Genomic DNA, 24,594 nt, shown 5'->3' with positions numbered 1-24,594 from the left:
TGTACCACTAAACACTTTAAAATCTGAATTACTGTTTGGAATGGAGGACAAAACTAGAAGAAGAATTGGGTTGTCATTCTGTGTGGCTGACGTGTGTAGATGCAGGGTGCTCCTCTATGTTAGGTACCTCGTAAGGTGCTGGTAGTCCTTCTGGTTAAGGAACTTAGGGCTTTAGCAGCTAGTGGAAAAGTTAGGAGCAAATAATTCCAGTCCTTGCTTTTCCACTTTTTTGTTTGGTCACATTATCAATCATCACCCACAAATATCTGTTGACTTGGTTTCTGTACTTCAGAAGAGATTAAATGCTTGTCAGTTGGTACCTTAGAATAATTTAACTTGAAATTAAATACATAAGTAAGTGGCTAAGAAGTTTCAAAGAAGCCACTTTTAGTTTTAGAATGGCTATAATAAAAGGAGAGCTGGCTGATGGAAAGATGCTTTATAAAATTTTTTTTAAAAGGAGCCACGAATCTGAATATTTACTATTATTTTTCAGTAGTAGGTGAAAATAAAAGCAAACTATTGGATGCCAGCATTAGATTCTTCCCTCATTTTATTGTAAAAATCTTCAAAAAATACAAAAAAGTTGAAAGTGAGCATTCGTATACTTACTAGGTTTTGCACTTGATATTTTATTAGCCTTATCATATATATTCCAGTGTTTACAATTTTACTTTATTTTTCACTAAAAAATTGTGGTAAAATACATATAACAAAACTTAATCTTCTCTAATTGTATAGTTGAGTGGCATTAAGTACTCAATCCAACCTTTTTTGATGTATTTCAGGGTCAATTGGAGCTATTTGTAAACATCCCCCTCAGTATTTCAGGACTAGCATTAAATGCTTTGCTTACATTCTTTTATTTGTCAAAGTAATCCTAAGGGGTAGGTAAAATTATTATTGCTGTTTTATGTAAGGAAAAACAGACTTTTTAGGTTCCCCAGGTCCTGCAGCACTAGTGAGCTGGAATTGGATCCCAGGTATCTCAGACTCCAGCGTGCACTCAGCCAGGCTTTAGGCTGTGTTACCTCTGTGCACCAGAGTGTTCACGCGGATGAAATGATCTAGTCAGATGGGCTACTGAAATCTTAGACAAAGACATCTAGTCAGATGGGCTGCTAAAATCTTAGCTGGATGTTACTATTACAACATTGACTGCTGTTTAGCATTGCTGTGGGGCGCAAAAGAAACACCACAGTCCACCAACGGAATTCTAATACGGCTGAGAAGAAGGAGGAAGAATAACTAAACAAATATGTAAGGACCAAAATGTAGAATTACAGAATATAGATAATGCTGAAATAATATTATCTGTGGTTCCCATGTCTGCTATTTAGAGATGTATGGCTAGTAACACTGGGTTTCTATAGATTTCAGATGAGCATTTTTTATCTTCATATTTGAGGTGATGTGCGTGCCATAAATTTAAATTAAATCTACAGTTGCTTTCAGTCATGTCTGCCACCGCACTTTGCAGGAGCTCCTGAGGAGCAGAACTGTTAGGTTTCTCTTTTATTTCATTTTTATTGATTGATTGGTTGATGAGTATCATTGACACATGAAAGGTAAGCAGGACAGTCTTGGGCTGGGATTTCTTAGAATCTGTTATCCTTTCACAAATATCATGTAATTGTCACCTTGAATCAGGTGATCATAAAGCTTAATGTTTACCGAAAGCTTACCATGTGTTCTAGTCAGTTTGTACATATTAAATGAATCCTTATAGCAGCCCTGTGAATTTGATCCTGTTATTGTCTGAGTGGTGGAACTGCCTTCATGTTACACAGTTAGGGCTTTAGTTCAGATTCTCTGATTCCAAGGTTTGTGTTAATTCTGACTGCGTTTTTCTGAAAGGGAAAATACACAGTTTATGACAAGAGCAACATGTTCTCCCCTGCTCCCCGCCTGCCTTACACCAGCTTCCAGAAGAAATCTGCTGTTGTGTATAAAATGTGGCAGTATTCTGATGTTTGTTGAATAGAAATAATAGATTTTTGGGTGAGATGACACAGTAGAGAACAGTTAGTTCTGATTGTTAAAGATAGTTCTGAAATCTAGTTTGTAAATTACTTGAGATCATAGTCTGTAGTTTTTTTCCTTTATCTTTAGGGTGCTGTAACTGTTTGGAATGAAATGAACTTCAGTGCAGGGCATGTGGGCTAGTTTTTCTTCTAATATCCTATGCCACTTCATGGAGAAGTTGACATTGTAGTTATATTTCAGGAGTGGATAGGGAGATTTCTGACAGAAGGAAGGAAGCATTTGAAACTTTTCACTTGGTCAGCTGTTTAGTGGTTTCATATTCTGGGCTTTATGATTATAAGGCATCCTTAGAATCTGATCTTCGTTGGGATAAAGACAACTCAAGGAGTAATGGCCTGTAATCTTAAAGCACACTGACACTATTCGGTTTGACCATTTGACATGACCCGTGGGGAACTTCACTTGGTAAAGGTGGCCAGATAATCAACATGTCAAATACCTTCTGAGAGAGGCTCTGCCAGTGCCAGGAATCCTAGTAGCTTTTAGAGGATGAGACATGGGAAGCTGTCTGTAGGTGAACGTGACTCTGTGGGCATACTGACATAGCCCCAGAGACAGCCATCCATGCAGCTGAGCTGATTTTTGTAAATCAAGTCTGTAAATCAAGTCTGTATCATTTAAATTTTGCTTACTTAGTCACATAGGAAAAGTTAAAATGAAAATAATGATCTTTTTTTTTTTTATCAACTTCTAATTCTTCATTTTCACTCCATTCTGTTTTGAATTAAGCTTTCAGTAAGCTAATATTTAGTAAAGGCCAATGTCAGTGAGAATAGTTGGCACTGGGGCATTCGACCTTGTTCAGTAGATAGATGTTAAAATTGTAGACACCGCCAGGGTGCTCAGATGGTCTGATCCCAGCTTCTGGTCTCTGGTTTCAGGCCTGGCCAGTCTCTGCCTTGATGCTTGTTGTCTTATGCAGCTTGTTTTCTCCACACATTTTCCAGTGAAATAAGCAGACTTAAAATTGACCAACTTCTGGTTCTGTTGCTATAGGGCTTATAATTAAGTGTAGAGATGTGTTTGCGTATGAATATAATAATTCATACGAAGTATAATATAAAAAATGCCTAACACAGTTTTTTGGAAATTTCAACTGAGAAGAGCATTCCAGGTTAAGAGAAAAATAGCTTGAGCTAAGACATAGAGGTTGGAAAATATTCTGCATTTTCAGAGAAAGTGTGAGTGAGTCTGATATACTGAAATAGGGGTGCTATGTCTGCATGAAGTCCTGGGAAAGGAGATCAAATTTGTAGTTTGATACTTGGCCCTTTTTTCCTGTTATGTTCTTTTTACGATTTGGGATCTTGAGCAAATTATTTCACCTTTTTAGGTCTCAGTTTCTTTCTCATAAAATTGGGATAATAAGAAATACTCATCATCTTGTTATGATTAATATGTGAAAATGCACTGTGTAAATGCTTAAGGTCTATATAAATTATTATTATCATGGGGGGGGCAGTAGGAGGTGAAGCCAAGAAGATAGGTTGGGACCAGCTTGTGTGGGAATGCCAATACAACTAGTTTAGACTTTGTTCTGTAGACAGAAGAGGACCATCAAAGGCTTTTAAGCTGGAGTGTAACATGAGTAGATTTGTTTTATAAGGATAACAGGTGACAGTGGTGTAACACTGATTGTAAGAATCCAGAGACCAAGAGCAGCAAGACTAAGTAGGAGGGTATCACAGTGTCCAAGTAAAAGAAACGTCGGGTCTGAAGTGGGACAGTGGAAGTGGATTTGCCAAGAAGATAATATAACCTGGAATCCCTAAAATAGGCACAAATTATTGGTGAAATAGATGAGCATTATTTAAGAGAGCAAGGAGTTAGAGGTGATTCTAAGACTCTATTTGAGAGATTGGAGTAGAGTGGAGATTTGTAGTCTTTAGACAGATTTAAGGAGGTGGAAGTAGAGAAAAGAGAGAACAGCTTTGTGTTCAACAAACAAAGTATTGTTGAGTAAGTTAAATTATTGAGGCACCCATGTTGTTTAGGGAGGCTGTTTTGAATTGTGGCTAAAACGTCTGGTGTTGGAGTCAGAGATGGTTTTGAATCCTGGCTCTCCTGCTTTTTTATTAATGTCCTTGAACAGGGGACCTAACTTCTGGGCTTTGGTTTTCTCATCTGTAAAATGGGATAATAACAAAATCTGTTTCACAGAGTTGTTATAAGAGGGAGAAGGGATAATGCATGTTAAGAATTTAACATAGGGCTAGGCATGTGGATTCCTGTGTGTAGGATCGTAGGTTCTGATACTCGGGGGAGTGTGGGGGTGATGGTAGAGTCATGGGAATGGACACATTGTCCTGAGGACAGCTGTCTGGGGCTGTGCTTCTGTAGGGGTGAGAAGAAGACAAAAACCAGGGACGGGGATCAGGAGTGCTGAGAGGGGGCACAGGTTCCCAGGGTTATGAATATTAACCGTTTGCTTTCTCAGTTGTAATGTACTAATACGATGTGTACCCACCTACTAATACTCATCTTGTAAAAATGTTATGTAATTACACTTTCTTCTAATTTTAATATAAGGCTTTGTATACCGATGATTTATATGTATATGTACACATATACATATGTGATAAAATATATGTTGTATTGATATTCCAGTTTTTTAGTCTTCTGTAAATAATTACCAGTGTATTTAAAAAAATATTCGCCTACTACTTCTATACAATGAATTTCACGTGCGGACCTATTCTTTACTCTTTCTCCAATTGGGTAATCACTGTAATTTTTTTTCCTCCTTATTCTGAATTTACAAAGCAGGGCATCAAATTAGATCTTAGCATAGAAATGAAAAGTGCTTTTTTTTGTTTTCTTAATGGTAGCTGTGAGTATAAATCTTTTAATTGTTTTCTTTCCTGGTGTTCTAAATAATAGATTCTTTATACAATTGCATGTGTACGAGTGGATGAACGTACCACTGGTGATCCAGAGGATTTTTGTCAAGACTGGATAAACCATGTATCACATTGATTGTAGAGGTTAGTAGTTCCTTAGTTCCTTAGGATGTGTACATTTTTTTAATAGTAGCATTTAAAAATGCATAGGTTATCAAGTGGCAGTTTCCTGCCAAGATCTTCATGGGTTTTTCTCCTTTTCTAGCTATCCTGAGAGAGTTGTTGAAGTTCATGTTAGTTTATATATTCCTGAAGCCTCTATTCTCTGTCATCACACAAACATAAATTTAAAAATCAGCAAGAGAGAGAAAAAAGATAAAACTTGAAGACATTACTTAGCTGTGTGCACAAGGAAAAAAAATCCATGATTGTTTACAAGTGGTATTGCCTGCCACGGCCACAGAAAGTAATTTTACATGCTGCAGGAATATCCTGGAGATAATTGTTTTATTTGTAGAAAAAAGGCATTAAAAGAGGCATCATCATAGTAATTGGATATTCCTAATTTTGCCTTTTTAACACCTACTGTGATGGAAAAGCCACTTAGTTCTACTTCGTTCTGAGGCTGAATATGTATGGTGTCAGTGCCATTCTTGGATGCTGTTGGATGGTCCTTTGATTGAAACTCTGTAAATTCAGATTGCAGCTCTCTGAGCTCATGAGCTCAATATCCTAGTGAGTACCTGGGATTCTGTGGCTTCAATTCAGAGTTCATTTTGTTGCTCTCTTCTATTGCATTCTTCTTCCCCCAGTGCGTTCTGTTTTTCGGTATGTATATTGCTGATGATGTGCATGATGCCTCAATTCATTTATGTAGAATTTTGAGCGATAGAATGAGTGGAATATTTATAAATCAAAGTTCAACTTCAGAATAAACTTTGGTTTATTTTTGCTATCTTCATTCCATTTTAGAGAAATGGAAAATTGGGAGGTTGGAGGAATTGTTTAGAAGAAAAATGGGAACACTGTTTATTTGCTCCTAGATTCTTTCTCTCTCAGTGTTTTTGGGCCTGTCACAGAGGTGTTAATGGAATTATGATCTACTAAAGGCAAGCAGTATGCCACAAATGCTGGAATTTAAATAGTGACTTAAATAAAGAATTTTCTAGGGCTTACACATCCAAATGAGTATTGTCCTAAGTAATTAGCTGCTTTGGGTGGATCTTCACTAGCACATATTTGACTTTTATGCAGTCTGACCTCTTGCATAGTATATATTGTCTCCTCTAAGCTGGCTTGCATAAGCTGAACTAATCTTTCTGTTCATCAGTTTACTACCACTGATTTCTAACGGGGCACCTGCCAGCTGCTGTCTCTGGGGGAAAGGACTTCCTTGGGAGGTGGGAGTGGTGGAGCTCAGGGCATCTGGAGTCTGGCACATACTCATAAAATCTAGGTAATAGATGAGGGCTTCTGTCTCCTCACTTGGCCCAACCCTGCCAAGCTAATCCTGCCACTTCTTTCTTCTTTCTCTGTGTTTGTGTGTGTCTGTGTGTGTGAGCAGGAGCGGGTAGCCTTGCTTTGGGCTATGCTGGGTTAAAGTAGCCTGATGTCGTATGCAGGTGGCTAGGACTTTTGAAGTGGCAGGACAAGGAAAACTCCTTTCCCCTTTCCTGCTCAGAGTGTAGTCCATAGCGCATCCTGGTGCAAGGGTTTCCATACTGCAGTATCTGCCTCGGCCCTGGGGCCAAGACTGGTGGGCTCAGGGATAGGAAGATGGTCTGTCTGATTGCCTGAGTTCAGGGGTAATGGGTACCAGCACGGACTGTGTCAGACTGTGTTTTGCTCTGATCTTTGTTGCTTACAGAGATTTTCATCTGTCACGCCTTCGGGCTGCCCTGGCTCAAAGGAGGCAACTCTTGCAGGAGCCACGATGGAATGGATCCTCTCCGCACCACCTCTGACTTTTATTGCAGTTTACTACTGGACTTCCTGATCTCTTTTTATTTTTTAAAAATTTTAAGGTTATTTATTTTGAGAGGAGAGAGACAGAGAGAGTGAGAGAGAGGAGTCCCAAGCAGGCTCCACACTGCCCATCGTGGAGCTTGAACTAACAAACTGTGAGAGCATGACCTGAGGAGTTGGACACTTAACCAACTGAGCCACCCAGGTGGCTCCTGACATTCTCCTTTTAAGTACATTTGCATTTAATGTGTTTTTTAAAGGAAGAGAATAAGGGCAAACAGTTTTTTAAAAACCTAGGAGTAGAGATCAAAATGGAAAGCATTAATTCTTGAAGAGGTATCTTGCTGGCCTCCCATTTGGATTTGGTCAAGTATTAGAGTGACATTTAGTGAATCGAAATGGCATATAGAAATTAATAGATGATATGGACTTTAACTACCAGTTAGTATTTGGTTAGATTTATACTTCACAGGATTGATCTATCAGAAAAGATTGAGTGTTTCATATAAAATCTAGATGGCAGCTAGGCTTTCCTTCCTCTTTGTAGTTTTAGTCTCAGACTCCAAACTGTAGAGACTCCAAACTTGTCAAAGTCCGGAGGTGGTCATCCCTCCTTCACCCCCCGCCCCCCCATCACATCCTATTTTTTTGTACATTTCCTATACTTAGGCTCTTCTTAGCTGTTAGGTTCCCATTTCTGAAAATGATATTTTGCTTCCACTCATGTAAGCTTGGACATGAAACCTACCTGTTTTCACTGGTTTATACACACATACATACACACCACACAATCCGCTTTGCCAAGCATTTCAGTAATTTAGGTGTAGACAGTGTGAGTCATGGGGAAAGGCCTTGCCGTAGAGTGCTGGACTTCCTGTTCATTTGCTGGTCCTTCCTCCCTCTCCACCTTTTTCTCTTTTCCTCTTTCCTCTCCTCTCTGTAGTAACTACTATAACTACTACATCATTCCTAATTTGGAGCAGACCAGAGTTGCCACACAATCAGACCTTCTGGAATTCTCCCTGCCTCTTTTTTTTTTTTTTTTTTTTTTTTAACCTTCAGCACTTGTCATTGTATTAAAATACATACAGTCCCCTTTTTGGAAGTTCTGATATCAGGTATTATAAATTGCTGCCACTCCTCTCCTTTCCCTTGCTAGATGTTAAATGTATAAACTTCTAAGTGACTTTTTTAATGCATGAGGAGTTAATATTTAATGCATTCAACAGGTATTTGAGCAATTACTCTGTGTAAGGGCCTGAAGTAAGTGCACCAAGAGAGTTGTCACAGTTTCTCAGCCTGAGCAGTTCTGTAGGACAGAGTATACAGGTGGGTAGTCAGGTGGAATCAGATTGAAATCACACCCGGAAGAACTGCTTTGGTCTAGGGAGGAGACGATGGGGCAGTTACATAATCTATAGGAGAAAGCAGGGAGTGCCAGGAGAGATGTAGAAGAGGTCTTGGGGAGTTTGTAGGGCCCACATGGGGTATACATGTTGTGGAGCATGGAATATTTGAGATGGACCTTGAATGGGAGAATTTGGCTGTGTGGAGATGGAGAGGTAGTCAGGAGAGGTTGGGAGAGTATTCCCGGTTGGGGGACTTAGTTGACCAAATAATTGGGCAGGAAAACATGGCACACTTAAGCTATTGCAATTTGGTTGGCTGTTGGGAGTAATGGCGTACATGGTGGAGAAGGTTTCTTTGGGGCTAGATTTCCGCACTCTTAGAAAGGATGCCCTCCCTCTTTGATCTTAACTATTCACCTAGGCTTGTGCTACCTGCTTATTTTTTTAGTGTGCTTTCAAGGAAGTTCTTTTTCCTTGCCCCCCCACAGCCCCACTTTGACAAAGCCCTTCTATTTGTATTTGGACCCCGTTGTAAGCTGGCTTAAGCAAAAACAGGGCACTTACTCAGGGAGTTTTATGGAATTAAGAGGGGCCTTCAGGACCTAGAAATCATCTGGTTCTTCCAGCTGCTGTCTGTGCCCATTCTTTCTTCAGACCAGACTTCTGATTTTATGTTCCAAAGGATAGGCTGAAGATGCCCATGTCTTACCCACTGGCTTATTCCCATAGGTCCAAGCACTCAAGGGAGGTTTGACTTTATGGTGCCAATTTTGAATTGCTGAGGAAGGTATGAATTGAATCAGACCCGTGTCTAGTAAGCCTTTGTATCATTTCCACCCGCTTTCTCTGCTTCAGCAGTGCTGCAGTTTAACATGCAGGCATGAGCAGTGCGTTTGGAGTTGGACTAGCTTGGAGTCTGAACCCTAGCCCTGCCACTTACTGCCTTACAATCTTGATCAACATTCTTTTTTTGTTTGTTTGTTTGTTTTGTAAATATTGTTAAAGATTTTTAAAAAGTTTATGTGTTTATTTAGAGAGAGAGAAAGAAAGCATGTGCATGCGAGTGGGGGAGGGGCAGAGAGCGAGAGGAAGAGCTTGAGAATCCCAGGCAGACTCTGTGCTGAGTGAGCATGGGGCCGAATGTGGGGCTTGAACTCCTCAACCGTGAGATCATGACCTCATCCGAAATCAAGTCAGAAACTTAGCCGATTGAGCTACGTAGGTGTTGCAGTCAACATTCTTAATGAATTCTAGACTCTGTTTCTTCATCTGTAAGTTGGAACTTATGTTCCCCTACTTCACTAAATGGTACTTTTAGAGGGAGATACTACATTCTAGTGTATTCTTGGAGGGTAACGATCTCTCGAGGTTCTGCTTATGATTCTTTTCACTAATTAGATTGATGACCTTTGGCAAATCAGATCCAGAGCCTGTTTTTTATCAATAAATGCAGACAATAGTTGCCCACCTTACAGTGTTTTTTGAGGCTCAAGAAGAGGCCATGTGAAACTGCTTTGTGACTGTGTGGATATGTTATGTAGTAATCAGAAGAAAATAAGTACCATTAGCGGGGATATTTCCGTGTGACGTTATTCCATTATAGTTTAGTATACTTCTGTGATAACTTGACCGCTCTTTCTCAAAATTCCTTGTAGTTTTAGAGTATTCATTGAGTTTTGGTGCAGTGGGCAGTGGTCTAGGTATTTTCAGCCTTCTATTTCAGTCGCAGCTTCCACTTAACTGGATTTGTGACTTATAATTTAACATTTACTTTCACATTCAGAAAAAATAATGTTCCTTATAGAAAACTTAAGCAACTTTAAAAACATTCCTAAACCTGTTACCCTGAAATTAATTTGTTTTCTCTTCTTAGTTCACATAAGTAATTCATGCTCATGAAGTAAGTTAGGAATGACATAAAATTAAGCCAAAGACGAATTCTCTGAAATTGTACCACGTGGAGATAACCATTACCTTAAATTTAGTCACTTGTCCTATTCTTTCTGACGGTATATGCTTCCTTCACATACTTTGTAAGGAATACTTTGACGTTCAAGTTGTTATGAAAAGATGATACATCTGAGGAAACTGATGTATTGCTGCTGCTTTTCTTTATTTTTTTTTTAACTTTTTTCCTCTAACTGTGATGTGACAAACCAGTATTTACCTTTTCTAATCTAACAGAAAGTAGTCTTTCCTTCTTAACTCAGAAGTCAAAGTTGTATTTTTGAAGAGATCTAAAGAATGAGTGGTTTGTATAGATAGTTTTGTCAGGAATAATTACGTGTTACACTGAAGTGAAGTCCTTGAACCTTAACTGGTTATTTCTGCCTTGGTGGGAGTAGAAGGAAGGAAGGAAGGGCCCTTTTCTTTGTCTGTACATAGAGAAATTAAAGGTAGGTGAATAATATGAATTGCCAAATTATTTAATGAAGAGTAAATAAGTATATTTATTTTTAGCAGTTTTTTTTCCCTACACGAATGAAGTAGTAGACATAAGGTAAACTAGAAATTGGTTTTTGTTTTGGGATTGAAGAATTTCAGTGTTTTTGAAATTTTTTTCCAGAATAAGTTTTTTTAAAAAGACTTTACTTCTTACTATTTTTTTTTTGGAGCAGATTTAGGTTTAGGTTTCTCCTCCTCTGCGAAGGCACAGAGATCTCCCATGTAAGTCCTTGCTCTCATTCCCTCCCCCACAATTATATGACTTACATGGCCTCCCCCATCACCATCACTCACCAGCATGGTGTGTTTTTGAACCAAGGATAAACTACGTTGACACATAATCACTTGAAGTCCATGGTTTATATTACAGTTCACGCTTGGTGTCCTGTATTCTATGTGTTTGGACATATAGCCATGATTATAATACCATTTCTTTTTGGCACTGAAAAATATTGTTTGTATGTACTAGTTTACTTATCCACTTCCTACTGAAGGACATCTTGGTTGGGGCTCCTCACCTACTGAAGGGCTTCTAAGTGTTGGCAATTCTGAATAAAGCTGCTGTAAATATCCCTGTCCAGGTCTTCCTGTGGATGTAAGTAAGTAAATACCAAGGAGTGCAATTGCTGGATCATATGGTAAGACTATGTTTAGTTGTTGTCGTTTATTTATTTTGAGAGAGAATGCATGCGTGCAAGTGGGGGAGGGGCAGAGAGAGAGGGAGAGAATCACTAAGTGTGGAGCCTGACATGGGGCTTCATCTCACAACCTCTAGATTATGACCTGAGCCCATACCAAGAGTTGGATGCTTAACCAACTGAGCCACCCAGGCACCCAGGACTGTTACTTATTAAAAAAAAATTTTTTAAGGTTTATTCATTTTTCAGAGACAGAGAGATAGAGCATGAGCAGGGGAGGGGCAGAGAGAGATGGAGGCACAGAATCTGAAGCAGGGTCCAGGCTCTGAGCTGTTCACGCCGAGCCTGACTTGGGGCTTGAACTCATGGAGCGCGCAATCATGACTGAGCTGAAGTCTGATGCTTAACTGACTGAGCCACCCAGGCGCCTTGGACTGTTATTTTTATAAGGAGCCTCCAAGCTGTCTTCCAAATGACTGAACCATTTGCATTCCCACCAGTAAATGTTCTTATTTTCATTTTTCCATGTTCTTTAAGATGCCTTTTAAGCATTAAAATTCTGTGATTTAAATTTCTTTAGCCTTGAAACATGGCTTCTTGGGCACCTGGGTGGCTCAGTCAGTTAAGCATCCGACTTCAGCTCAGCAGTTTGTGAGTTTGAGCCTTGCGTCAGGCTCTGTGCTGACAGCTCAGAGCCTGGAGCCTCCTTCAGATTCTGTGTCTCCCCCTCTCTCTGCCCCTCCCATGCTCATGCTCTGTCTCTTAATAATGAATAAAAATGTTAAAAAAAAAAAAACTTAAGAAAAAATACAAAAAAGAAGCATGGCTTCTTTCACAAATTTTTGTAAAGAAATGTATTTTTACAGAAGAATATTTGAAAAGTCCTTGAAAATATAAAGAAGAAAATTACTGATATATTTTCTTCCCCTTATATAGTTATAAAACAAAATTATTATGGTGGATATATATTATTTTTAAAAAACAATGAAATATTTCAAGTGTGAAGAAAGTATAGAGATTAATCTTAGGAACACTTATGTATGTCCCACCAATCTTTGTCAAAAATTTACATATTTTGCTGTTAGCAAAAAATTTTCTACTTAAGAAATAAACATTAGAGGGGGTGCCTGGGTAGCTTGGTCAGTTGAGCGTCAGACTTTGGATCAGGTCATGCATGATCTCACCGCTTGTGAGTTCGAGCCCTGTGTTGGGCTCTGTGCTGACCACTCAGTGCCTGGAGCCTGCTTCAGATTCTGTGTCTCCCTAGCTCTCTGCCCTTCCCCCAATTGTGCTCTGACTCTCTCTCTACCTCTCTCTCTGTCAAAAATAAATAAACATTAAAAAGATAAAAAAGATATAGTTCAAGCTCCCTGTGACCCCTTAAAAATTTTCCATTCATTCTCTTTTCCCTCTTTTCTCCCCCTTTCTTCCTTCTCTCTCCCCTTCTCCAGAGGTTGACATTCCTGTGGTGTATCCTATCATATGCACTGTACATATATTACGTTTAAAAACTTTACACAAGTGGAATCAAACTGTAAATATCCTCCTGCACTTGCTTTCATTGATGTTAGGTTTTTAGATACTGTAATTTTGGTCCACGTGACATTTAACTCTTACTTANAGTTCTATGTTAATTTTTTGAGGAACCTCCACACTGTTTTCCAGAGGGGCTGCACCAGTTTACATTCCCACCAACAGTGTGGGAGGGTCCCCATTTCTCCACATCCTCGCCAGCATCTAGAGTCTCCTGATTTGTTCATTTTCACCACTCTGACGGGCGTGGGGTGGTATCTCACATGGTTTTTTGATTTGTATTTCCCTGATGATGAGTTACGCTGAGCATCGTTTCATGTGTCTGTTGGCCATCTGGATTCCTCTTTGGAGAAGTGTCTGTTCTTGTCTTCTGCCCATTTCCTCACTGGATTATTTGTTTTTCAGGTGTGGAGTTTGGTGAGTTCCTTAGAGATTTTGGATACTAGCCCTTTATCTGATATGTCATTTGCAACTCTGTCACAAGTTCTTTATCCATTTTCCTGTTGACTGACGTTTACAATATTTCCTTTTTTTTTTTTTCCCTTTACTGACCTTGTGTCCATGAACAATTTCTTACAGATGTTCCTTGTGCTTATCTTTCCCTCAGAGAGTTTTGCTCCAGGGCAGTGATACACAGAGTGGTCTGAGGGTGGGAGAATTATTTTTTGCAAATAGGGAACTGTGGAAGAATGTAAATGAACTATCATTGTTATTTTATTTAACATTTCTTATCCTCGTAAGATAGAGTGAAGGAAGAGTGTTCTTCATCTTTTTCTGACTGGTGACAGTTAGCCAGCTGGCTTACTTTGAATAGCGTTTTTTTAGTTTATTACCCTGAAGTAGAATCGCTAGAAATTTGTTTTCAGAGATGATATGGGTGCATACCCTATCAGCAGTGAACTCAAGTATCTCTTGGTTTGTTTCAGCTTTTGCCAACAATTGGTAGTTACATTGGTAGTTAGATTTGCAAAGTTTTTCTGATGTGAAAGGTACGATATTATATCTTACTATGTTAATTTTGCATATTCCTGACAAGTGTAATTGAGCATCTTTTTACATGTTATTTAGTCTATGGGTCTCATCTCTGAATTGCTTGCTTATATCCTTTTTTATTTAAAAAATGTGGATTAATTTGCTTTTTCTTGATTTGCATGTTTTTTTTTTAATTTGTATATTTCTGAGAGAGAGAGAGAGAGAGAGAGAGAGACAGCATGAGCAGGGGAGGGTCAGAGAGAGAGGGAGACACAGAATCTGAAAGAGGCTCCAGGCTGTGAGCTAGCTGTCAGCACAGAGCCCCACGGGGGGCTTGAACCCACAAACCGTGAGATCATGACCTGAGCTGAAGTCGGATGCTCCACTGACTGAGCCCCCCAGGCGCCCCTTGATTTGCATGTTTTATTCTGTATTCAAGTACTTTGATTTAAAAATATCATTGCTATTTATAGCTTTTCTTTTTAGTTTATGGTGTGTTTTCTGATATTTTAAAATCTCAACCCATTAGTCTTTTATGTTTTGTGTGCGAGTTTTAATTTTCCTATCTCAGTTTTATTTTAAAATCTTTAAAATCCCAGGGTACCTGGGTGGCTCAGTCTATTAAGCATCCCATGTTGGGTCAGGTCATGATCTCATGGTTCGTGAGTTCGAGCATGGGGCTCTGTGCTGACAACTCAGAGCCTGGAGCCTGCTTTGGATTCTGTGTCTCACTCTCTCTCTGCCTTTCCCCCACTCACGCTCTGTCTCACTCGAAAATAAATAAAGATTGGCACACCTGGGTGTCTCAGTCGGTTAGGCATCCGACTTTAGTTCAAGTCATGATCTTGCAGTTTGTGAATTCGAGCCCCTCTGTGCTGATAGCTCAAAGGCTGGAGCCTGCTTAGGATCCTGTGTCTTACTCGGTCTCTGCCCCTCCCCTGCTCACACTCTGTCTCTCAAAAATGAATAAACATGAAAAAAACTAAATAATAAATACACATCAAATTTTTAAAAAATCTTTTAAAATATTATTTTGTAATATGTCATTAATCTACCTGCAGGGGATTTTTAGGTATTCCTTTTCTGTATGGGTAGAAAATTTTTTTCCAGTTTTCATTGACTAATTTGTTTTTTCTTTCTCTAGTTCTTTGGATCCAGTACTCAGTTTTATCCCTATTTTTGTATACGGCCTATCATTTCCTTTTTGGATTCTCTTTCCTTTATCCTTAAATGCTGTTGTCTTTTAAAAAATCTTTTTGTTTAAGGTTTATTTATTTATTTTGAGAGAGAGTGAGTTAGCAGGACAGGGACAGAGAGAGGGAGACAGAGAATCCCAAGCAGGCTCCACACTGTCAATGCAGAGCCTGATGTGGAGCTTGAACTTGTGAACTGCGAGATCATGACCTGAGTTGGACATTTAACAGACTGAGCCACATAGGTGCCCCTAAATGCTATTTTCTTGAGCATTTTGTCTCTGACTTTCTGTTATGTTCTTTTAGCTTGCAACTAGCATGTTCAGGTGGGATAAACCTGTGCTATATCCTTGCCTCTTCTGCTTATCTTCACTCTTTATCCATGACCACTAAACCCTGACACAGAGTGAGGTTTCAGTGAATATTTGAATGAGTGCATGAGTGATCTAGCCAGGGTAGTTAGTGCTTCACAGTGGAAATAGGAGGGTGCTGGGCCTTGAAAGAGGAGAGAATTTAGATGAGCTGAGAGGAAGAGGAAGGATGAATCGCAACTTGACATATTTGGGATTAGCTTCTAATTCATAGTGTTGAGCTTTCTTGTATGTGTATGCACGCACACGCATAGGTGTTAGCGAGAGCGATAGTGTCCATGTGTGCGATTGGGGGAGGGAAAGAGGAAGAGAGAGAGAATTAAGTAGTCTCCACGCTTGCTGAGCATGGAGTCTGACATGGGGCTTGATCCCATGACCTCAGGATTATGACCTGAGTTGAAATCAAGAGTTGGTTGTTCAACCAGCTGAGCCACCCAGCTACCCCTCTCCTGTTGCTTTTTGACCTTTGAATTTGTACATTGCTCCGTATTGCCTTAACTACCACTTGAATGAGAGAGTCTCATGGTCTTTTGGTGATGCTTTCCAACAGGGCTCCCTGTGTATGATGTAGTTTATGTAGCATAGTGCCCTGTAGAAAAATAGGATCATTGTTGCAGACAGTTGCAAGGGTTCTCAGACTGAAGGTCAGAAGACCTCATTCTAGTTCTTGTGCTGCTAATTACCTTTGTGAACTTGGGTGAGTCTCAAAACCCACTGTGTTGTTTATGTTAGTTTTTCAGTCCTCTCCAGCTATGAGTTCAGTAGAAATCTTTCTTTGTAGTACAGGTTTCAAGATAAATTATTTTTCTTGGGTGATCGTTTCATCGGTGTTTATAATAATTAATTAAACTGTACCCTTATATTTTGTACATTTTTACATTGAGAAAGATTTTAAAAATCCACAGAAAGGCGCACCTGGGTGGCTCAGTTGGTTGAGCATCCAGCTTTGGGTCAGGTCATGATCTCACAGTTTGTGAGTCTGAGCTCCATATTGGGCTTGCTGCTATCTGTGTGGAGCCTGCTTGGGATCCCCTGTCCCCCACTCTCTCTGACTCTCACTCACTTTGCTCTTTCTCTCTCTCAAACATAAAAGTAAACCTTAAAAAAAAAAAAACCCACAAAAAGACTAGGCTTCAAAAAAAAAGACTAGATTTCTTACATCCATGTGCTAACCCCTCCCCTCCAAGTTCTAGATTAAAAGACTTGAATGAAGAAAACAAAATCATAAGGCGAGAAAGAAAACGTAAATAAATATATGTGTCACAGGTCTCCAAGGCCACCCCCAGCTTCAGTGATTTGTTAGAATTCACAGGACTCAAGAGTATATTGATACTCATGTCTAAGATTCATTGCAGCAAAAGGATAAAGAGCAAAAGTTAGCAAAGGAAAAACGTGCATGGAGCCACACATGGGGCTCGAACTCACAACCCCAAGATTCAGAGTTGTATGTTCCACTGGCAGGCATCGAGGTGCCCTTTAGTGCCGAGAGCTTTCAATCAGTGTTAGGTCATATTGGCATCTTCTGCCTAACATGTACCAAAATTTCAGATTCCAAGAAAGAAAGTAGGCGTTCAGCATAATCCATATTGTTTGTACAAAGGGTTTAGGCACAATGAGCTACTCTTACCAGTTCTGGGAATGGAGGGAACTCTTCTGAAACCTATTTCCAGATGCTCAGTCAAGGGCCAACCTGGCAGCTGGCATTTCTAAGGATAGCGGTCTCAGGCCTGCTGTGTTAACACTTCCCTGCAGAATATACTATTTTTTATATTTTTATTTTTATACTATTTTACTTGGAGTAAAAATGGCATTTCTAAGTATGACCAGAAGCTCCAAAGCCATAAAAGGAGGGAAAGGTAAATTTATATTTTAAGAACTTAGATATGAAAAGCAAGTGCTATAGAGTTACAGGCATACTAGGAAAAAAATATTTATGATGTGTGGGAGAATAGTGGAAGATTTTTTTTCCCAATGTATAAAAGCTTTTACAAGTCCGCAACTCAAAAGAATAAGGAGTAATTTGCTGAAGAAGATATTTCCAAGGACCAATAAATATTTGAAAAGATGCTTTACCTCAGTGATAAGGTAGGTATAAATTAAGACAACAGCGTGATCTTTTTTCATCTATCATAAACAGCTAAGATGGATTACTTACAATTTTTGTTAAGTTGATTACTCAGTATAGGGGTGGGCATAAGGAAATTGCTACTTATATCACTGCTGGTGGTATAAATTAGCACAGACTTTTCTTTTTAAATTAAGTTTAAAATTTTAATTCCAGTATAGTTAACATACAGTGTTATCTTAATTTCAGGTGTACAATATAGTGATTAAACACTTCTGTACCTTAGTAGCACAGACTTTTTGAAGGGTATTTTTCTAAAATCTGTTAAACTTGATGACTCTCCTACCCTTTGACTTAGCAGTTCCGTTTCTAGTGTTTTAGCTTACAGAAATCTGTGCAAATGCACAGATGCATGGGTAGGAATGTTCTCTGGGGCATTGTTTGTGGTACTGTAAAACTAGTAATCACACAAATAGAGGGTTAGTTAGTTACATTACTACATCTATAGACATAGTTGCCATGTAGCCATTATCAATTAGATTTTTATTTAGTGCTACGGAAAGATATTTAAGGTTTTATACATATCCAAACATTTTAGTGTTCTTGGTATTTAAAACCTGACTTGAATAGATATGCGGTTCTTTGATAATCTTTGATTATCCCACTTTTTAGTATGAGTGCCCATGTGTTTTATTACAGAAATATGAATGTATTTGATTGTAGGACTGCTCTAGAACCCACCAGATGAGTAGGGTTATTTGAAATATACAGTACATACACTAGGCCACTATATTATCATCCTAAAATATGAAAAGTTCTGAGGCGTCTGTTGCTCCAAAGGTTTCTAGTAAAGGATTTGTATTCATCAAAAGGGAAAAAAATAAAAAGGCAAACTGTAAAATACTATATGTCATATTCCAGTTTTTAGGTTAAAATAATGCTAGCTTATGAAGAGAAAATACTAGTGCATTAGGTATTCTCCACATTTAACAGTGATTGTGTGAGGTTATGTCAGTGTCTTTAATTTCTTCGTAAGTGAAAAGAATTTGGGATGAGTTTATACACAATAATGTTAGAATTGTGGAGAGAAGGGGACTTGGTTCTGACTTGGAAGCAGTTTTTGTCTCATCTCAGATACTCTTGTGGTGACCTGGAGGATCTCGTTTCCTACAACTAAAAACAGTCTGTGTGGAAGATGAATTTAAGTTTTGGAGTCCGCTTGAGTTTTCAGGACTTTTGGTTACAATCCTTCTTGTTTCTGAATAGATACTTTTGGGGTCCCAGGCCTAATTTACACGGTCACTTTCATGAGGTTGTTTCTAGGGTTGAGGGTAAGGGCACAGAGTTCAAATTCTTTCTGTGTCTCTAAAAACAGGATTCAGGGACCATACTGTTGCTAAACCTTTACTTTTTATTTTGTTAACTTTGACAGGTTGATAAATTTAGCACTTGATTATATTGGCACTTATTTACATTTCTTTTCATAAAGCTTGAACGTGATTAATTCCCTTTTACTTAAAGTGTGGTGTGTAGCTAAAGATGACGTACAGATGTTACACTGAGCCTCCTTAAAGGCTGTAGGAGGCTTTAACTCTTCCTCAGGTGCACTTGGCCTGTTTTGGGGGGACCCCCACACGATGTTTGGTGCTGTTTTTGGCATTCCCACATTGCCATCACAGATAATTTTATTGCATTTAGGAAGCTCCATTTTCTTTTCTAGTAAGCAGGAGAGGACAGTTTAGGTACTATACTGGGGATACATAGGAAGAAGCCAAATAAATGGTTGTCTGAAAAGTGAAGGAGACCAGGTATCGCTTGGTTTTTTAGGCCTTTGGTCCAGATTCTCTAGGTCAGTTTGTAATGGAGCATTGAACTTTCTACCTTCTTCCACAGAACAGTTCTTCCACAGTTTCTGTAGCTAAAATCTGTGGGCGGTTTCTTCTGGCCCTGGTCTGTGGGGCGCTAGGCAGGGCCTCCCGTAACCGGCACAGGTACTTGGAGTGAACTCCTTCCTTTCAGCGCGTAGGAGCCTCTGGTCTGCTTCACAGTCATCCTGCCTGCCTTTCCTTGCTTCCTTCTTCCTTCGTTAGTAATTTTAAAAGGTAAACTTGAGACTTTCTTTGGATTTCACTTTTCCCCATTCATGTGCTCTTTCTGTTCCAGGATGGAACCCAGGCACCAACCACGCTGTGTTTTGTTGTCCTGTCTCCCCAGTCTCCTTTGGTCTGCGACAGTATCTTAGGCTTGCCTTGTTTTTTAAGGTCTTGAAAGTCTTGAGCAGTACTGGCCAGGTGGCCTATAGAAGGTCTTCCAGTCTGGGTTTTTCTTTTGTTTTACTAATAATTAGATGGAGAGTTTGGGTTTTTGAAAGAACACCACAGAGGTGAAATGCCTTTCATGTTACATCATATCAGGGATCATGGTATCCATGTGACATTATTCACGTTGTTAACTTTCATCACTTGGTAAAGATAGTATTTATCAAGTGTTTCCACTGTAGAGTTAACATTTTTCTCTTTCCTTATTCTTTTCTTTGGAAGCAAGTCACTGAATCTAGTCTACCCTCTCGGAGAGGGTGGAGGCAGAAATTAAGCTGTGCCTCCTGCAGGGGGAGTACCTACACATGATGTTTGGAATTATTTCATAAGAAAGTCGGTTTCTTTTCCTTGGGGAATGTAATCATTTATATCAGTATGGATTCATATAGATTTAATTTATGCTTTGGGTTTCATACAATACTGTGTTACCTTGTTCCTCCAATTATTCCAGCCTTGGCCATGTTCGAACTCTTTCGGGGTGGTTCCTGTACACCTTTGACATGTTCCAGGTCCCGTTTTCTTCCTAATGTTACGGGATACTTCACATTCATCATGATTTTTCACTGCTCCAGCCCTGGAATCAGCCATTTTTTCAAAGAGCGTGGTTCCTTTTTTGGAATATCGGTATCTAAACCCCAAGACTGGGGTGCAGGGTGTGCTTGCTGCTGCCAGGGTGTCATTGCCTCGAGGCTCTCTTTGTGTGTGTGTGTGTGTGTGTGTGTGTGTGTGTGTGTGTGTNGTGGTTGTGTGTGTGTGTGTGTGTGTGTGTGTGTGTGTGTGTGTTTAAAAAAATTATCATGGAAAATTTCAAGTATACGCAAAAGTACAAATTCTTAGCATCTATTATGTAGCTTGAACAGTTATCAGTAGCCAATCGTGGACAATCTTGGTTTCGTTTATATGGTTTCTCCTCATTTTCCTCACTTCTCTGCCCCTAATTATTATTTTTTAAGAGGACTCAAATGAAGTTATTACTTTATTTATATTAAAAAATAACTGTATTATTTAAGGTGTACAACATGATGATTTAATACTCATGTACACATGAAATGATTATTGGAATTAACATATTTTTCATGTACTTACGTGTGTGTGTGTGTGTGTGTGTGTGTGTGTGTCTGATGAGAACATCTGAAATTTCTTTCTTAGCAAATTTCCAGTACACCGTTGGTTATTTCAATTAAATCCTACCAACTATATTATTTTACCTGGATGTTTCAGTCCTGATCTCTGAAAAATAAGGACTCTCTTAAATAAAATTGTAAATTGAGGTATAAAAGATACAGTAGGAAGTATGAAAGTATAGAGCTTGATGAATTTTTATCAACGTATAATGTATATATCTCTGTAACCATCACCCGAAATGAGATGCAGGACATTTCTAGCCCCCCAGAAGTCCCTTTAATCGCCACTGATAATTTTTAGAAGAACCTTTAAAAACAAACATAAACCACAATACCATTATTACACCTGAACTATTAACAATAATTCCTCAAAATCAAATATCCAGTTGTTTGCAATTGGTAGGTTCCCCTGTCACTATTCCTCCCCTACCTGTAATGCACTGGTTATTTGTTCAGAACCTTGTCACAGCCTGGGTTTTACGGACAGCGTCCCTTCAGTAAAAAATTGGTATTTTTTAATGTGTTTCTCTCACAGTGACTTTTCTGGTTGGAACTGGCCTGTCGCATCCTGGTTAGGTAATGCCAGTACAGTAATGGGCAGTGGTGCTGTCTTTGGAGAAACTGCATCATCAGTAAGATGGTTTCACCAAATACATGTTATCCCTGATATCTGATTAAAGTTCTGTTTCCCTCTGCTAGCTAGGTCTAGAACATTTCTTCAAAAATTTTGTATTCTTTTCAGTATACAAATCCTTTAGAAAGAAGGAGTAACTTTGTATGTAGGAGAGAATTTTGTCATTCTTGGCTTTGTTTTCTCTTTTTCTAGAGTTTAAATGACTGGGGACAGTTGTAAGAAAGGATAATTAGCTGGTAAACCTTTTTAGTGCTGTTTCTTAGCTGGGTCAGAGTCATCTGCCTATAGGGCTAGTTGTGGCTAATTATAACTGAAGGATTCTCCAGTGCAGAAAATGGATTAAGCTATAAAAATATTTAGTTTTTGGTTGTGTTTGTTTTGTTAAGTTCTTCTTTTTTTCTTCTTATAGATCAGCTTGAACGGGTCTTTTTACGACTTGGCCATGCTGAAACAGATGAACAGTTACAGAATATTATATCTAAATTCCTTCCTCCTGTTTTGCTCAAGCTGTCCAGCACCCAAGAAGGAGTACGCAAAAAGGTATGCATCTTGGGGCAGTCATGGGAATTAAATGATGGGTAAATGGCTACAGACTGGAAGTGAGTTTTCTGTTACCATTATTGAAATATAGGTTCGTGATCTGATTATGGCCTTTCAAAATGGAGAGTAATTCTGGGACCAGCTTATGTGATTTAAAAGTAGCTTTTGTATGCTTAGCACAACTGCATTTAGTTCCACCTGTACATTGGCATCAGTGCCAGTGATAGAATTGAGATAATTATTCTAACATATGTAAGAGCTTGATCTAAAATCCATGCCTGTGATTCCAGTATGAAAGTCGGGGTACTGGGTCCAAATTGTTCTTTAATCAGTGCCTGACTATGAATAAAACCTTCATTAAAATTAAGCAAAGTAATTTTTTTAAAAACCAAGATACTGTGCAGCTCCAGTTTTAGGATTCTGTAGAGTACTGTTACCAAAAGTTGGATAACCATCATGTCAAGATTTTCATTTTCTTTCTTTCTTCTTCTTCTTCTTCTTTTTTAAGATTTTAATTTTTAAATAATCTCCACACCCAATGTGGGGCTGGAACTTACAATTCTGAGATCAAGAGTCACGTGCTTTACCTACTGAACCAGCCAGGTGCCCCTCAAGATTTTTTTTTTAACCTAAATGTTCTACAGGGAACATTTGCCCCCTTCATTTTTAAAATAGTTCAGTCTTACAGTGTATTTATACTAGACCTTCAGGTCTTTTTGCTGTCATCAGGTTTCATCCCTTGGGCCACTCTGATTGATTGGCAATGGGTTCTTGGAGGTCTGCCCTAAGAGGGATTCTGAGACCCAATTTGGGTTCATTGGAGAAAGAGTATCTTTAAGAATGTCTGTTATGTTTGCAGGAAGAAATAGTGCATTCTTGTCATATATTTGACATGCCTGTTGTTAACACTGCCTTGCTGAGGTAAATATGTATTTGATCCTGTCACTGCCCTATTTAAAACTCTTCTGTGGCCTTTTGTTACCCTTAGGATAGCAAGGTATGATAAAAGGCACTTCATGAGTTGTTTTCTGCTTTCTTATTTATCTCCATCAGTCTTGTCAGTCATTTGGCAAATACTTACCAGGTGCCTTCTACTGTATATGCCAAGTGTTAGGGATGTGGTGAATGAAAGACACATTTAGTTGGGGAGACCAGTATCAGGCAAGGGGCACCTGGGTGACTCAGTTGGTTATGTGTCCGACTTCACCTCAGGTCATGATCTCATAGATCATGGGTTTGAGCCTTGCTTCGGGCTCTGTACTGACAGCTCAGAGCCAGGAGCCCGCTTCAGATTCTGTATCTCCCTCTCTCTCTGCCCCTTCCCTGCTCACGCTCTGTCTCTCTGTCTCAAAACTAAACCTAAAAATAAAAATCAGACAAGTAGTAACTTGTGTAGTTAAGTAGTAAAGTTTTAGCGAGTAGTAAAAAAGTGTTCTCGGGCACCAGGGTGGCTCAGTTGGTTGAGCGTCCAACTTTGGCTCAGGTCATGATCTCATAGTTCGTGGTTTTGAGCCCCATGTCGTGCACTGTTCTGACAGCTCAGTCTGGAGCCTGCTTCAGATTCTGTGTCTCAGTCTCTCTCTGCCCCTCCCCTACTCATGCTCTGTCTCTCAAAAATAAATATCAAAAAAATATTTTAAAAAAAGAAAAAGGTTTTGTGAAAGAATATGTTTGGGGACTTGATTTAAACAGAATGTGGGGCATTAGAAAGGCCTCTAAGATATGTAGGAAGTACAGACAGAGAGATGGGGAGACCACTGAAGACATGAATGAAGGCCCTGTGCAGGCATTCTGAGTGGGAACACAGTGTGATGCCTTCAGGGAGCTGAGGGCCACCTGATGCATCTAATGATAGGAGTGATAGGTGGTCAGGCACTGGGGAGAGGAAACAGTGATTCCAGTGGGCAGTGATTTGAAAGTTCATGTATAAATTTCAATATGTGAAATTTTGTGATTGATGAAAACTTGCATTGACTTTCAGTTGTAATTTTTGGGTTCCTAACTATTTTTTGTGATGCACGTTTGACTCAACCAGGATATCCTGCAAGGTAGCTGGTAATTTGTGGATAAATTGAATGAAAGATAAATTAAAGTTTTAGATTTCTAGTGACATATCCTTAGAGTACATTTACAATTTTAAGGAAAATGAATTTTGTTATGTAGATTCTATTTTATAGCCAAATTTATATTTAAACTCACTGGAATGACTAAAAATTAAAGACTGACCATACAAAGTATTGGCAAGGTTGTACTGGAACTCTTAAAGATTGCTGGTAGGAGTGTAAATGAGTATAACCACTTTGGAAAACTGTTTGGAAATATTCTGAGGCTGATCATATGTGTACTCCATGACCAAGCAAGCATGGTCATAATAAGCAAGTTACATGTAAACTCAGTCCTAAGTTTATATGTAACAGCAATATGCATATCTAAGAATGTTTATCAGCATTATTCTGAATAGCCCAAACTGGAAATAATCTAATGTCTATCAGTAGGAGAGTGGATAAATTGTGGTATTTTCTTTCTTTTTAATTTGTTTTTAATGTTTATTTTTGAGAGAG

General features: G+C 39.0%; 1 protein-coding gene across 1 annotated transcript in view; it reads left to right on the top strand.

The window, feature by feature from the left end:
* The first annotated feature begins 4,938 nt into the window (after positions 1–4,938).
* Positions 4,939–24,594, top strand: part of ECPAS (Ecm29 proteasome adaptor and scaffold) — a 99,716-nt gene continuing 80,060 nt past the window's right edge. The window contains exons 1-2 of the mRNA XM_077769861.1: positions 4,939–5,030; positions 21,903–22,033. Coding sequence (XP_077625987.1) covers positions 5,009–5,030; positions 21,903–22,033 — 153 coding nt within the window. The 5' untranslated portion in view covers positions 4,939–5,008. The remainder of the gene's footprint in view (positions 5,031–21,902; positions 22,034–24,594) is intronic.

The sequence above is a fragment of the Crocuta crocuta genome, unplaced genomic scaffold (genome assembly GCF_008692635.1).
Source record: "Crocuta crocuta isolate KB4526 unplaced genomic scaffold, BGI_CrCroc_1.0 scaffold95, whole genome shotgun sequence".
NCBI lineage: Eukaryota > Metazoa > Chordata > Mammalia > Carnivora > Hyaenidae > Crocuta > Crocuta crocuta.
The sequence above is the reverse complement of the archived record's forward strand: the minus strand, read 5'-3'. Positions and strand labels throughout refer to the sequence as shown.